The sequence below is a fragment of the Mytilus californianus genome, unplaced genomic scaffold (genome assembly GCF_021869535.1).
Source record: "Mytilus californianus isolate M0D057914Y unplaced genomic scaffold, xbMytCali1.0.p SCAF_2, whole genome shotgun sequence".
Classification (NCBI taxonomy): Eukaryota; Metazoa; Mollusca; class Bivalvia; order Mytilida; family Mytilidae; genus Mytilus; species Mytilus californianus.
In genome coordinates this window covers 38,978,695-38,995,110 of record NW_026262668.1, presented here as the reverse complement: position 1 = coordinate 38,995,110, position 16,416 = coordinate 38,978,695, and the positions used below count along the sequence as shown (strand labels likewise).

Sequence of the window (16,416 nt, the reverse complement as noted above, 5' to 3'; positions counted from 1 at the left end):
TTGATGTTAAACAAACTTGAACTCCAGACTGTATCTATTTGTTAACTTTAAAAAAAACTAAGTCCGTTTATCACTTAAAAATGGAAAAATGAAAATAAATATTTTTAAAAATTTTACTGTAAATACTGTATTTTGGTCATAACTAAGCTTCTGTCCAAATTTCCTAAAATTCCATGAAGTTTGAAAAAGTTATTGATGACTAAAAAACTTTAACCTCAGACTGTATCTACTTCTTAACTGTAAACAAAAACAAGTCCATTTATCAGTAAAATATTGAAAAATGAAAATAAATATTTTCAAAATTTTGCTAATTGGATACTGTCTTTTGGTCATAAACAAGCTTCTGTCCAAATTCATAAAATTCCATTTAGGTTTGACAATGTTATTGAAACTTTAACCACAGACTGAACCTAAATGTTGACGAAACCGTAACCACCACTGGCAACAGAATCTAGGATCGCTATGTCTCACTTTTGTGAAAAAATTTTTGCAGGCTCGACAAAAATGGCAATGCTTTAACATGTAAAATATGCAAAGCATACAAAGTCAATGGATTCCAAACCATGACTGAAGGTGCAGGGCCAAATGAATTCCACGGAAATGAGAAATTCTAATGCTCAGATAACTGCATACCAATGCAAATATCATTGACTAGCATAAGTGGTTCACTTTAAACTAACATGAACACAAACTTTAACATGTAATCTTTGCAAATGTTTCAAGATTAATCAAACATGATGACTCAGTGAGGACCATATAATTTCGATGGAAATGAGTCTTGCATTGCAAATGCTAATACAACTGCATACCAAATATCATTGATCTACCACTAGTGCTTAAATCCCCTTAAATTGACCTAACCACAAACTAATACATGGTTTATACTGCTGATGCCCAAACAGCACACCTTAGTCTTGCTATTTTGACTTTGATGAGACTAGACAAAATTTAAATAGGCATTTAAATCATGATGAAATTGGACATAGAAATAAATCTAAGTTTTATTTGAATTAAAAAATAATATGTTTCTCTCTAGATCTTTTAACCTTGACAATATAAACTCATCACAGATATCAGGATGCCAGATGCACATTTCGTCTACAAAAGACTCATCAGTGACGCACAAATCAAATAAATGGAGAATGCGTCTATGGGACACAGATCATGCCCCCACTTGCGTAATATTATAAAGGGACATAACTAGAGAACTGTAAAAGTAACGCCACCCAAATTTGAACTTGATCTGTGTTTTATGGTAATAAGCATTGTGTAAAAGTTTCTTAACATTAGGTTGAGGCAAGCTAAAGTTTAAGAACGGAAAGAAAATTTTAGCAATTTTAACATTTGTAAAGGGGCATAACTCAAGAATGGAAAATGTGACGCAACCCAAATTCAAATGTGATCTGCGTTTTGTGGTAAGAAGCATCAAAATTAGTTCAACATCAGAATATTTAAAAAATAACTCTAGAATGGCAAAAGTGACACCACCAAAATTCAAGCTTGATTTGTGTTTTGTGGTAATAAGCATTGTGTATAAGTTTCATAACATTTGGTTGAGACAAACTAAAGTTAGAGAACGGAAACGAAAATTTTAGCAATTTTTCCATTTGTAAAGGGCATAACTCAAGAATGGAAAAAGTGACGCAACCCAAATTCAAATGTGATCTGTGTTTTGTGGTAAGAAGCATTGTGTATAAGTTTCATAACATTTGGTTGAGTCAAACTAAAGTTAGAGAACATAAACTAATTTTGGGACATACATACGTACAGACAAGGGTAACACTTAAAGCCCCTTCCACCGTGGCGGGGGACATAAAAAGTTAAAAAGGCAACATAAATTACATCCTTGTCAAATGAGTCTTGTATTATTATGTAAAACATCTTTTATTTTCATATGCACGTAAAAACAAGTTTAACCCTGCCACATTCTATATGTGTATGTCCCAAGTCAGGAGTCTATCATTGAGTGGTTGTCTTTTGTTGCTGTTTATCATATTTAATGTTTTGTACAGTTTGTTCTTTAGCTGTTCTGTTGCACCACTGTCCCAGGTTTAGGGGAGGGTTGGGTGACCACTAACATGTTTAACCCTGCCACATTCTGTATGTGCCTGTCCGAAGTCAGGAGCCTATACCTCAGTGGATGTCTTTAATAGCTTGCTATGTGGTATGGGCTGCTTGCTATGAGGTATGGGTTGTACTCATCGTTAAAGGCTGTACTGTGACCTATAGATGCTAATTTCTAAGTCATTTGGTCTCTGGTGGAAAGTTGTCTCATTGGCAATCATACAGCATCTTCTTATCTTTATATTTTATAGATGTATTTTGGTTCTTTGTTGGTTTTTTTCCACTATTTGTAAAATGTTTTAGTGTTTTTATACTTAATCTATAGCTATCATATAATAAACTGTTAACACAGAGATATGTCTCGCCTTTTTGTAATTTTGATAATGCAAATGTTGAAATTAAAATAGCAATACTTTAACATGTAAGTTATGCAAATATTTAAAGTCAATGAACCATGACTGAAGGTACATGGCTAAGCAATCTCCATGGAAATGAGATGTGCCAATGCTAATACAACTGCATACCAAATACCATTGACTTGTCACAAGTTGTTCCCTTTCAACAAACCTAAACACAAACATTAACTTGTAAACTATGTAAGAGCTTCAAAGTCAATGAACCATGATGAGGGGGTGGGGCTATATAATCTCCATGGAAAGGAGACTTGCAAATGCCAATAAATTTGCATACCAAATATCATTGACTTAACATTAGCGGTTCATCTTAAACTGATCTAATCACAAACTAATATATGAAAACTAATCAAAAGTTTCAAAGTCAATAGACCATGACTGAGGGGGCTGGGCCAAATATTCTCCATGGAAATGAGATGTACTAATGCTTATACAACTGCATACCAATTTACATTGGCCTACCACTAATGGTTCCCCTTGAACTGACCTAATCACAAACTAATTATACATCTAAACTAAGCAAAAGTTTCAAAGTCAATAGACTGAGGGGGCGGTGCCAAATAATTTCCATGGAAATGAGATATGCCAATGCTTATACAAGTGGATACCAAATATAATTGATGTACCATTAGTGGTTCCCAATAAACTGACCTAATCACAAACTAACACATGTAAACTAAGCAAAAGTTTCAAATTCAATAGACCATGACTGAGGGGGCAGGGCCAAATAATCTCCATGGAAATGAGATGTGCCAATGCTAATACAACTGCATATCAAATATCAATGACCTACCACTAGTGGTTCACCATAAACTAGATCTAATAACAAACTAATACATTGTTGATGCCGCCGACGACGCTGGAAACAGCATACCTATGTCTCCCTTTTTGACTCCGTCAAGGAAAGACATATTAAAGAACCTTAGTGAGCGCGCTCACATACCCCACGTCCCCACTTTGTCACTGGAGAAATAAAATAACTGTAAGAAAAAAAAATTGTATAAGAAAAAAAAATTGAATCATATTTTCCTGTCTATATGCACATCTACATAGTATGTCCTTATTATCTACAAAGTTTCATGAAATTCTGTTGTGTGGTTTCAGAAGAGTTGCGATGACAAACTGTTGCAGAGGTATATTGAAGCAAATAAGTTCAAAGGGGCGCAACTCCTAGAAAAAAAATTGAATCATAATTTCCTGTCAATATGCACATCTATCTAGTATGTCCTTATTATCTACAAAGATTCATGAAATTCTGTTGTGTGGTTTCAGAGGAGTTGCGATGACAAACTGTTGCAGAGGTATATTGAAGCAAATAAGTTCAAAGGGGCGTAACTCCTAGAAAAAAAATTGAATCGTAATTTCCTGTTATATGCACATCTACGTAGTATGTCCTTATTATCTGAAAAGGTTTCATGAAATTCTGTTGTTTGGTTTGAGAGGAGTTGCGATGACAAAAGGTTGCAGTAGTATATTAGGCAAATAAGTTAAAAGGGGCGTAACTCCTGGAAAAAAAATTGAATAGTAATTTCCTGTCGATATGCACATCTACGTAGTATGTCCTTATTATCTACAAAGTTTCATGAAATTTTGTTGTGTGGTTTCAGAGGAGTTGAGATGACAAACTGTTGCAGTAGTACATTAAAGTAAATAAGTTCAAAGGGGCGTAACTCCTAGAAAAAAAATTGAATCGTAATTTCCTGTCGATATGCACAACTGCATAGTATGTCCTTATTATCTAAAAAGGTTTCGTGAAATTCTGTTGTGTGGTTTGAGAGGAGTTGCGATGACAAGAAACAGGACTTATGGACTGATGGACTGACGGACTGACAGACTGACGGACTGACGGACGGACAGACGGACGGACGGGTCATAAACATTATACCCTCCACAACTCGTTGCATGGGGTATAAAAATGGTGTTTTTATATTTAATTCATCATATAAAAATTGGTGTTTTTATATTTAATTCATCATATAATAAAATGCTTCGCTGGGGCGCAGCTTGATACGACCGCAGAGGTCGAACCCTGAACAGTTGGGGCAAGTATGGACACAACATTCAAGCTTGATACAGCTCAAAATTTGGATTGTTATTAAATATTTGACACAGCATAGGTTTCTGACACAGAAAGAATGTGGTCTAAGAACTTGAATTTTTTTAATTTACCTATTATGGTCCAATGTCCAAAATCAAAATACATGGTTAGATTCAGCATATCAAAGAACCCCATATATTCAATTTTTGTTAAAATCAAACAAAGTTTAATTTTGGACCCCAACTTGGACAAACTTGAAAACTGGGCCCATAATCAAAAATCTAAACACATGTTTAGATTCAGCATATCAAAGAACCCCAAGAATTCAATTTTTGCTAAAATCAAACTAAGTTTAATTTTGGACCCTTTGGACCTTAATGTAGACCAATTTAAAAAACGGGACTTAAAATTAATAATCTAAATATACGGTTAGATTTGGAATATCAAAGAACCCCAATAATTCAATTTTTGATAAAATCAAACAAAGTTTAATTTTGGACCCTTTTGACCTCAATATGAACCAATTTGATAGCGGGGCCCACAAATAAAAAATCTAAATTCATGGTTAGATTCAGCATAACAAAGAACCCCATATATTCAATTTTTGTTGAAATCAAACAAAGTTTAATTTTGGACCCCAACTTGGACCAACTTGAAAACTGGGCCCATAATCAAAAATCTAAACACATGTTTAGATTCAGCATATCAAAGAACCCCAAGAATTCAATTTTTGTTAAAATCAAACTAAGTTTAATTTTGGACCCTTTGGACCTCAATGAAGACCAATTTAAAAAACGGGACCCAAATTAAAAATCTAAAAACACGGTTAGATTTGGCATATCAAAGAACCCCAATAATTCAATTTTCGATGAAATCAAACAAAGTTTAATTTTGGACCCTTTTGACCTCAATATGAACCAATTTGATAGCGGGGCCTACAAATAAAAAATCTAAATACATGGTTAGATTCAGCATATCAAAGAACCTCATATATTCAATTTTTGTTGAAATCAAACAAAGTTTAATTTTGGACCCTTTTGACCTCAATATGAACCAATTTGATAGCGGGGCCCACAAATAAAAAATCTAAATTCATGGTTAGATTCAGCATAACAAAGAACCCCATATATTCAATTTTTGTTGAAATCAAACAAAGTTTAATTTTGGACCCCAACTTGGACCAACTTGAAAACTGGGCCCATAATCAAAAATCTAAACACATGTTTAGATTCAGCATATCAAAGAACCCCAAGAATTCAATTTTTGTTAAAATCAAACTAAGTTTAATTTTGGACCCTTTGGACCTCAATGAAGACCAATTTAAAAAACGGGACCCAAATTAAAAATCTAAAAACACGGTTAGATTTGGCATATCAAAGAACCCCATATATTCAATTTTTGTTGAAATCAAACAAAGTTTAATTTTGGACCCCAATTTGGACCAACTTGAAAACTGGGCCAAAAATCAAAAATCTAAATACATGTTTAGATTCAGCATATCAAAGAACCTCATATATTCAATTTTTGCTAAAATCAAACAAAGTTTAATTTTGGACCCTTTGGACATTAATGTAGACCAATTTGAAAACTGGACCCAAAATTAAAAATCTAAATACACTGTTAGATTCGGCATAACAAATAAATAAATGTGATCAAAGATTTTACAAATCTAATGCGCCATACTGTGCAATTAAAGATTACTTCTTGAAATTTTTCAATATTTGAAATTTGAAAAAAAAATAATATTTGAAGAATAATTCTTTTTAATTTCTGAAATCTGAAATGAGAAAAAATTGGCCCCCCCACAATTTCTTTTTATCCCCCCCCCCCCCCCCTTTTTTCCCCCAAAAAAATTCTTTCCCTCAAGATATGGTCATAATCTCAATTCAAATTTCCAATGGAGTTGGCAACCATAATTACCCATTTAAATTTACCATAGTGCTAACTTAATCTATTTTATAATAGAATTAATAAAAATATAGTGTCAAATCTTTCATATGGATTTTTTTGTAAAAAAAAAAGATGAAAACATTTGCAGATATTTTTACTGGTCTTCCTTTATAAATATTCATTTTTTTAAACATAATTTAAAAGCAGTGTAAGGGAAGTAACCAAAACGTTGTATTTGAATTACCTCCCTTACACTGTTTTAGATTATCTTTATTGTTCATTAACCATTACTTTATACATAATTTAAAAGCAGTGTAAGGGAGATAATTTCAATGATGTATTTGATTTATCTCCCTTACACTGCTTTAAATTATGTTTTGTACTAAAGTATTTGTCCATTAACCAGGACAACCTTGTTTTTCCCCCTTTTTTGCCCCTAATTCCTAAACGGTTTGAGCCATAACCCCCCAAAGCAAATCCTAACCATCCCTTTGTGGTATGGAAACTTGTAGTATAATTTCAGAGAGATCCATACACCGTTCCACAGTTATTGTCTGGAAACTAGAAAATGCTCATTTTTGGCCCCTTTTTGGCCCCTAATTCCTTAACTGTTGGTACCATAACCCCCAAAATCAATCCCAACCTTCCTTTTGTGGTATTTAACCTTATGGTCAAATTTCAAAAAGATCCATTCACTTAAACTAAAGTTAGAGTGCGAAAACCAATGTGTCTTCGGACGACGACGACGACGACGACGACGACGACGCCGGACGACGACGACGACGACGTCATACCAATATACGACCACAAAATTTTTTTGCGGTCGTATAAAAATTGGTGTTTTTTTATTTAATTTATTATATAAAAATAAGAAGATGTGGTATAATTGCCAGTGAGACAAATATATATAATATATTGATAAAAGTATATGATTGCAGATGTCAATTCTTGGGGAAAATATGTATCATAAGTAAATTGTCTTTGATCAATTAAATAAGTTAAAACTAACATTATCTATCATCTGATCTAAACTGACTGTGCATGCACCATTCAATATTCTATCAAATGGCAACATTAAGTAATTGATGGAATAACTTATGGTTATCTCATTTTTTTTTATAATTAATGAAGTGAAAATGTGTTGTATTTGTCAACACAACAAAATCTTAATGAAAGCCAAGAATCATGCAGACAGATAAGTCCACTATATATTAACCACAGATTGAAAGGGATGCATGATTATGTGGAATCACGGACTTGAAGGAAAGAGAACTGTACATGTTACTAAGCTGCATGAACTAAGAAATACATCACCTTTAAATACTGGTATACAATTTAAAATTCAACAGAACTAGAGAGTACTCTTTGTTATTGGTTTTGAAGTTTTTACTGACATAACTAAAGAAAGGTAAAAGTGACCTAACCCAATTTCAAATTTGATCTGTGTTTTGTGGTAATAAGCATTGTATATAAGTTTCATAACATTTTGTTGAGGCAAACTAAAGTTACAGAACAGAAACTAATTTTGGGACATACGTATGGCTGCGGGGGGACATAACAAGAAAAAGACACAAAGACAAACAACAGTATACAATACACAACATAGAAAACTAAAGATTGAGCACCAATAACGGGGGGTCATCTCAGGTGCTCCAGAAAGGTAAGCAGCCAGACACGTGTGGCACCTGTCATGATGCTCATGTTAGTAAAAACTCGGTGATAAGTCTAATTCAGTAGGTCACCTTCGAGGAAAAGGAGGACAGGATTGTGGTTACGAAGATTGGAACACATCCATCTTCATCTGTGAAACAAATATTCCATAACGATCAACCAACTCATGATGGTGTCCTTAAGGTGGATCATTTGTATATATTTGCTCGGATAGAATTTTCTTATACTTTGCCAGAATCTAGATTTTTCCACGCTTTTTTCAAAAATATAATAAAAAGTATGGGTCAGAGTGCTATTCCTGCAAAATTGGTCAAACAGAGATTGTTCATGAAAAAACACTTTTTTGTGAATAAAAAGAAATCTATGAGATAGAATTTTGAAATAAAATAAGAGAAGATAGGTTTTAAAATATGCTTTAAAATATGCTTTAAGAAAATTTAAAAAAAAATTGTGTCACCAAGTAAACCTTGTTTTCTTGCTACAAGTAAATTGATTTCTCTATCATTCCTTTATAAAAAAATTTACTATTTGAGTTATCTCCTTAAACATTTGTTAAATGGCTAAGTTGACAATTTGATTCAAACCCAAATAAATATTTGATATTTGATAAATCAGTCTGAACAAGCATTCTGAGAGTATTGCATGGCAATACATAGTCCCCTACCGGTTAAAACTTAATTGTACTGGAACAATATGCTAACTTGATCTATAACTTGTCATGGTGTAAACTATATAACAAATATCAAGCATGATGACAAAAAGTGTGGAAAACTGATTATTTAAGTGAATTTTCCAAGTCCAAGGACCATAACTCTGCACAAAATCATCAGACCAGAACAAAATTCAAACTTGGTCTGTAACTTGTCATGATAAAATTATATACTAATTATCAAATCAATATCTTCAAGCATGACGAAAAAAAGTGTGGAAAACTGATTATTTGAGTGAATTTTCTAAGTTAAAGGACCATAACTCTGCACAAAATCATCAGACCGGAACAAAATTCGAACTTGATCTGTAACTTGTCATGATAAAACAATGTACCAATTATTAAATCAATATCCTCAAGCTAACTAAAAAAAGTGCGGAAAACTGAATATTTGAGTGAATTTTCTAAGTCCACGGACCATAACTCTGCACAAAATTATCAGACCGGACCAAATTTCGAACTTGATCTGTTACTTGTCATGATAAAACAATATACCAAATATCAAATCAAAATCTTCAAGCACGAAGAAAAAAAGTGTGGAAAACTGATTTTTTGTTTGAATCAAGAGTGATTTTTTACAAAGTACGATTTATCCCTCCCTAAGACAAGATACATGTATTTAAGTTGGCCATTCTTTTTTAAGAAACAAAGCAGGACCAACTCTCTTGATTTGTCTTTTAATTTGGAATGGTGAATATGTGTGTAAAGTGTAGAAATTGCAAGATCAAAGAGTCTTAGATTGTATGTACATGTACTCTAACAGATCTTTGGAATTTTTTAGTATCCACATCTCGATTCATGCCGCCTCTAGAATACGTAATTTCACAATTACTTTTAAGGCTGTTTTTGATTGCTGATAAAATTTCTGATAATAGTTTTGAAAGAGGTTTCATGGAGCACATGGAAGATCCAGCAATATACAATGTAACCATGTTTGAAAGGATACTGATGTAATTAAGGTATCCAAATAAATATATGAAGATGCCGTTGGTAATAGTGTAGTTGTAAAGCTCCCCTGACAGGTTTCCTGTTTCTTGCAATGTTTTCATTCAAAATAATGGCATAAACTGCCTCTAATGTTCATATATCTTTTTTCAAAGTTCCTGAAATATTAATAATTGCAGCCCATAAAAGTCATCACTCATCAGCATTCAGTTTCAAACATTTCCTCACTTTTAAGGCAAGGTAAGAGTACTGTTTAACAGTTCCACCTATTTCATCACCTCAAAATACTGCTATGTACAATATACTTCTAAATTATGTTTATTCTCTTTAATTATTGAGAAGACAAGATTACATTGTATAAATCTGAATCAATAGTTACAGAACTGGAACAAGCCGTTAAATGACAGAAAAAACAAAAGTTGCAGGTGAAGTTTTGATGATGTAATGTGTTGTTGACTTTGTGATAAATAAAACAACATGGTGATATTAAACTGATATCCCATTTACTGAAGTCTCATCAGCTGTCTTTTAATTGAAATTTTGCAAAATCCATCTGCACAATCATATGATGATTTGGAAGATAAGCCTTCAAATCTTTGAATGTATGGTAATAAAATTGTATGCAATAATTAATTAAACATGTTCTTTAAACTCTTTAAACTTTAGTTATCTTTCAAAAATATTTGAAAAACTGCTTCTGGCACTAAATTTCATCATTTCAAAACAAAGTTCATTTTTGGTCCAGTGTTAGTATTACAGAAGACCATTCATGATATTGAAGCGGACCACTGTCAAAAGGTAAAAAAGCATCTAAATCATAGTGGTCAGAAACATCCTTCACAATCCGAGGGTTGACTGATAAGGGAAAAAAGTCTGAGTTTTTCACAAAAAATGATTTTTTTTCGTCTCATTCTAAAATGCCACTCCCCCCTCCCCCCCCCCCCCCCCCCCCAGCAAAAATCCAGATTGTCACAAAACACTGTCAAATATTTTTAAGAGCATAATCCTTCATTGCATAAAAGGGGGAAACAATTCAAGTAATATTCAATTCTCACACGTTAAACCTATTTCTCTTATGGTAAAAAATCTTTGTGTGAAAAAGAAAATTCTATGAATCGTTGTGCTTATCCTTTGCATTAAGTTAAAAGAGTACAACTACATAAGTCTGATTTTGGTATCAAATATGAACATCAGATGTTTTCAAGAGTTTTGTACACTTCAAAACATTTGAGGTGAGACGTGTTTTTGTATACAATTAAAGAAATCATAAATTTGAATTGCCATGGGGGAAATGTAGTCTGCTGTGAAGTCACCATTTACCTAAGGAATAGCCAATGGAAATGTCACAATTTTTGTAACTCATTGCAGGATAGGCCCAAACCAAATTAACAAGTTTTTCAGAATCACTTATTCATATCACACTCTGTTCAGTGTGATACAAGGAATATCTCTTCATACAGGAAATGGATAGCAGGCCCTAACCATAAGAGAATTTACTTTACATGATATGACATAAAACTCTATTTACCTTTCTTTCTTGCCTTTTTCTCAGATGGCAAGACTTTAAAATCCAGAAACCATGTCTCAACCCATGCCATGCTAAATGATACTATCAACAATACATAGCCTATGCATTGTCATGCTCTGTATCAGCAAACTGAAAAAATGAGAGCATGAAACATTAATATTACTATTGTTTATTATTATCAATGTAAGTTCAAAAATATTTGGTTTATTTTTACTATGGGTCTGTTTATGAAATCTTTACATCTTATATTATACATACATTAAGCAATTTTACAAAATAAATGTATACAAATTCAAAACATTTGAAAATTGTAATGTGTTTCTTTCCTGATGATTATATTTGTGTTCTACTAATTCAATGCCAGAGAAGAATATCTGTCCTCTAAGTAAGTGATACTTAATTACTGGTAAGAATTAATTGAAAAGGATGATCTCTCACAAAGTAACAATTAGGTAAACAGTACTATGAACATTCCAAATGCTCTCTTATCAATTTTAATATTCTTACTCCGATCAAATTAAACCAAGAGTTCCAAGTGGTGAATCTGAATTCATTCCCTTCGAAAAATCTTACAGACACCATCACGAGTTGGTTGACCAATATGGAATATCTGTTTGACAGATGACAACGGGTATGTTCCTATTGTAGTAACCACAATCACTTCCTCCTGTTCCCTGAATATGACCGACCGAATTAGACTTATCACTGGGTTTGTACATACATGAGCAACACAACGGGAGCCACATGTGGAGCAGGATCAGCTTACCCTTCTGAGCACCTAAGATCACCTTCAGTTTTTAGTGGGGTTAGTGTTGCTCAGTCTTTAGTTTTCTATGTTATGTTGTGTATACTGTTGTTGGTCTTGTGGTCTTTTTCTTTTTTGCCATGGCGTTGTCAGTTTATTTTCGACTTATGAGTTTGAATGTCCCTTTGGTATCTTTCGCCTATCTTTAAGCTTAAAATAGATAATCCTTTGATTCATCATAATAAAAGTAAAGAAATGATATGAAATCTTCCTGACAATGAAAAAATACATTGAATTCTTGTTCAGTAATAAATAAATGTTTCCCTTTTTGACACTAAAAATATATATTGTTTATAAATTTAAATAGAGAATAGTAAGAATTTTCAACTACCTACTTGTCTTAACTGATTAGAGGATCATAGACTTTTAAACAATGCCATCCAGACTTTATTTGATTTCAATAATGTCTGATTAAGTGTCATATTTCCATTACATTGTTCTAGTTATAATTTTACTCTATTTGAAGTTTTATTACCTGAAATTAAGGAGATTATCTAAACAAAAAGGTAAACATGATAAACCCATGCACTATAATTTCAAACTTCCAGCTATTGAATTAGCAGAACAATTTATTCTAATTTTTTTTATATACATTTTTTTAGAGGAAACTTACAACAGCAAGGATTTGTAAAGAGACTTACTAAACAAACTGACAATTTTGGTCATGTTGACTTATTTGTAGATCTTATCTTGGTGATCATTTTTGCTATACAAAGTTTCTGTCTATCTATTATAATTTTCGAAATAATAGGAAAAAAATTTAAAAATTGAAATTTGTCATTCAAGGGCAATAAACCCTGTAAGAAGTCATCTGACAGTTTTGACATGAACGGGCAATAGGTAGAGCGTTCTGAACATTTTTGCACCTGTCAGAATTTCTCTATTCATACCGGTTTTAAAAATAATAGGCAAAACTTGCATTTTACCTCTATTTTCTATTTTTAGCCATGTCGGCCATCTTGGTTGGCAGGTAGGGTAATCAGACACATTTTTAAAACTAGTTACCCGAATGATGATTGTAGCCAAGTTTGGTGTAATTTGGCCCAGTAGTTTCATAGAAGATTTTTGTAAAATTTAACATGTGACAACGGACGACAATGTCAATAACGACGGACAACAGATGCAGAGTGATGAGAAAAGCTCACTTGGCCTTTTGGCCAGGTGAGCTAAAAAGAATTGACAAAACAAATGTCACTAATTGAGCAGGAACTACTGACCCTTCTGGAGTTCATACCAGCTTTTGGTGGAGTTCAAGTTGCTTATCCTCTAGTTTAGTTGTGGATATCTTTTCACTGTTTTCTTTTTTGGACATGTGTTATACATTTTTATTTGACTTACAGTTTTTAATTGCCCCTTTTATCTTTTCCCTCTCTTTATAATGTCCTTAATAGAATATTAAAATGAAATACAAAACATATATTAAAAATACTTACATTAAACACAAAACACTTTGCCAATAGGAATGAGCAGGATAATGTAGTTGTAATCTGAATCAAAACAAAAAAGTGTGCAAGTATTAAAATCAAGATGCTTCATTATAACTTATTTTAACATTTTATTCAAAATTCTGTACACAAATTTACTTTGGGTATTGCACATGATTTAGTTTTCCTCAATAGATTAGTTTTATAGTATAGAACAGCATGATTTCTATATCAGCAGATTTGGAGTTTAGTATGACGTCCATTATCACTGAACTAGTATACATATTTGTTTAGGGGCCAGCTGAAGGACGCCTCCGGATGCGGGAGTTTCTCGCTGCATTGAAGACCCATTCAGGTGGCCTTTGGCTGTTGTCTGCTCTGGACACATTCCCCATTTCCATTCTCAATTTTACTACTGGTAACTGTAAGCATTATACAATTAGGGGTAGCCCAAATATTCTGACACCCCATCAGTCCAACACCCCATTGGTCTGACAACTCATTAGTCCCATTCACCTTAAGTTCGACATCAGAATATTTAAAAAATAACTCTAGAATGGTAAAAGTGACACCACCAAAATTCAAGCTTGATTTGTGTTTTGTGGTAATAAGCATTGTGTTTAAGTTTCATAACATTTGGTTGAGGCAAACTAAAGTTAGAGAACGGAAACGAAAATTTTAGCAATTTTTTCCATTTGTAAAGGGGCATAACTCTAGAATGGTAAAAGTGACGCCACCAAATTTCAAACTTGATCTGTGTTTTGTGGTAATAAGCATTGTGTATAAGTTTCATAACATTTGGTTGAGGAAACTAAAGTTAGAGAACGGAAACGAAAATTTTAGCAATTTTTCCATTTGTAAAGGGGCATAACTCTAGAATGGTAAAAGTGACGCCACCAAATTTCAAACTTGATCTGTGTTTTGTGGTAATAAGCATTGTGTATAAGTTTCATAAAATTTGAAAACTAAAGTTAGAGAATGGAAACCATTTCTGGGATGCACGGACAGACGGACGTACAGACGGACAAGGGTAAAACTTAATGCCCCCTCCGCTACGACGGGGGCATAAAAAATATTTATTTTTATATTAGAAAGCTAAATAAAAGGTTTGTTCAATATAATATATAGTCCTTTGACAGAACAGGGGATGCACGTCATCAAGATACGTTAGTAAATTAGTGCTAAAGTAGCATAGTTTCATCACCAGTGTAAATAAAAACACAAAATACTTTAGTTTTGTTGAATTACTTAGATATCTCTGGATACATAATCTCTCAAATACAGGTTAATGGGGATGCAGTAAAGAAATTAAGGAACCAATGAAGCTTTGCCGCTTACATGATTATATGTGTGAATTTGGCTTGAGTGAATAAGACAGGCATGTTTTTCTGGTATAACTCAAGGGTTAAAAAGTAACAACACTTATTTATTTGATTTTTTGAAAGGGGAGCTAAAATGCAGGTTTGCTGAAAATATTGACCGATAATCTTTTACATTGTACATGTATTAGTTTAACTGGAAAGAACAGAACATCAATAAAGAAATATTTTGTTTTTAAGAATTTGATTTTTAACGATACATATGCAATAAAAAATAGAAATCACTGCATGCTTTCAGAGTACACTCTCAGCCATTCTTATATGATTGATAGTTTTTTTTGTTTGCTTAATGTTCAGTTGTTAATGTACAGTAAATATTCACTGTAAATCAATTCTGACAGCAAATGCTAACTGTTTTAATGTATTTTCATCATTAGTTTATTTATTTGTACAGCCCAATAAATGAATGATTGCTTTTTCAGAAAGAAGAAATTAAAGGTCCTCACTGAACACAGGGTATCCCGATGCGAAATCCACGGAGGGATCAAAATTCTGAGGAACAATTAATGAAAAGTTTGTAACAGTGGGTACTGGTAGCACAGACTATAATTCCTCAGTTGGAATCGGATCCAGATTTTTATTACCCACTGTAACAAACTTTCATTCATTGCTCCTAAGTTCAGATCCCTTTGCAGTTTCAAATAAGGGATACCTGCTGTGTTGAATGAATTCCTCAGAGAACAACAGCTATTGTATTAATTCAATGGGACAGTTCATATTGCAAAATTTTAAATACCCACATAAACTGATTCTGGCAAAAGGTTTTATTTCCTTTGCAATAAAAGATTCTCTCTATTTCTCACTGGTGTATAAAATTTTAATTTATGGTATCTATGAAGAGTTAATTTACAACCACTGGGTGGTCAATGCCACTACTAGTGGAGGTTAAACTGTTAACAAAACTTTAAAATTTTTCAAAATTCTAAGGATTTTCTACCACAGGAATAGATTACCTAAGATGTATTTGGCAAAACCTTTTTGGAATTTTGGGTCCTCAATGCTCTTCAACTTTGTACTTTATTTAGACTTTTTAACCTTTTTTGATTGGAGAGTCACTGACTAGTCTTTTGTAGTTGAAACATATCCTTCTTTTAATTTTAATCCTGGTATCTATGATGCCCAAAACGCAAAAAGCAATAACTAATACTGACAATTTCAACTTTCTTGACCTAATTTTAGACAAGAGTGCACACGCTGAAATGTCTCGCCTGCTTTACTGGTCATTGACTTTATGTTGATAGTTCTTAAATATAAAGCTTTATTACAAGTGTCACATAAACTTAACATGATCCAAGAAAATGAGGCCAAGGTCAGATAAACCAAACTGGAAAGACATGTACACCTTACAATCATTCCATACACAAAATATAGTTGACCTATTTCTTATAGTTTCTAAGAAACAAACTTAACCAGGAAAATCTAACACTGACCATTGATGAACCACGAAAATAAGATCTAGGTCAGATGAACCATGCCAGACAGACATGTACACCTTACTATCAATTTATGCATTAAATATAGTTGACCTATTGCTCATATTATCTAAGAAA

General features: G+C 32.9%; 1 protein-coding gene and 1 long non-coding RNA gene across 4 annotated transcripts in view; one reads left to right on the top strand and one right to left on the bottom strand.

Annotated features, from left to right (window-relative positions):
* LOC127727930 (stAR-related lipid transfer protein 3-like) overlaps positions 1-16,416 on the bottom strand; it is a 191,169-nt gene that overhangs the window by 111,433 nt on the left and 63,320 nt on the right. For all 3 annotated transcript variants that reach the window (XM_052235087.1, XM_052235089.1, XM_052235088.1), the window contains exons 6-7: positions 13,497-13,550; positions 11,259-11,387 (exon numbers count right to left, since the gene is read on the bottom strand). In XM_052235087.1, coding sequence (XP_052091047.1) covers positions 11,259-11,328 — 70 coding nt within the window. In that variant the 5' untranslated portion in view covers positions 11,329-11,387; positions 13,497-13,550. The remainder of the gene's footprint in view (positions 1-11,258; positions 11,388-13,496; positions 13,551-16,416) is intronic.
* LOC127727951 (uncharacterized) overlaps positions 4,443-16,416 on the top strand; it is a 68,019-nt gene continuing 56,045 nt past the window's right edge. The window contains exon 1 of the long non-coding RNA XR_007993932.1: positions 4,443-4,498. This is a non-coding gene — a long non-coding RNA (uncharacterized LOC127727951). The remainder of the gene's footprint in view (positions 4,499-16,416) is intronic.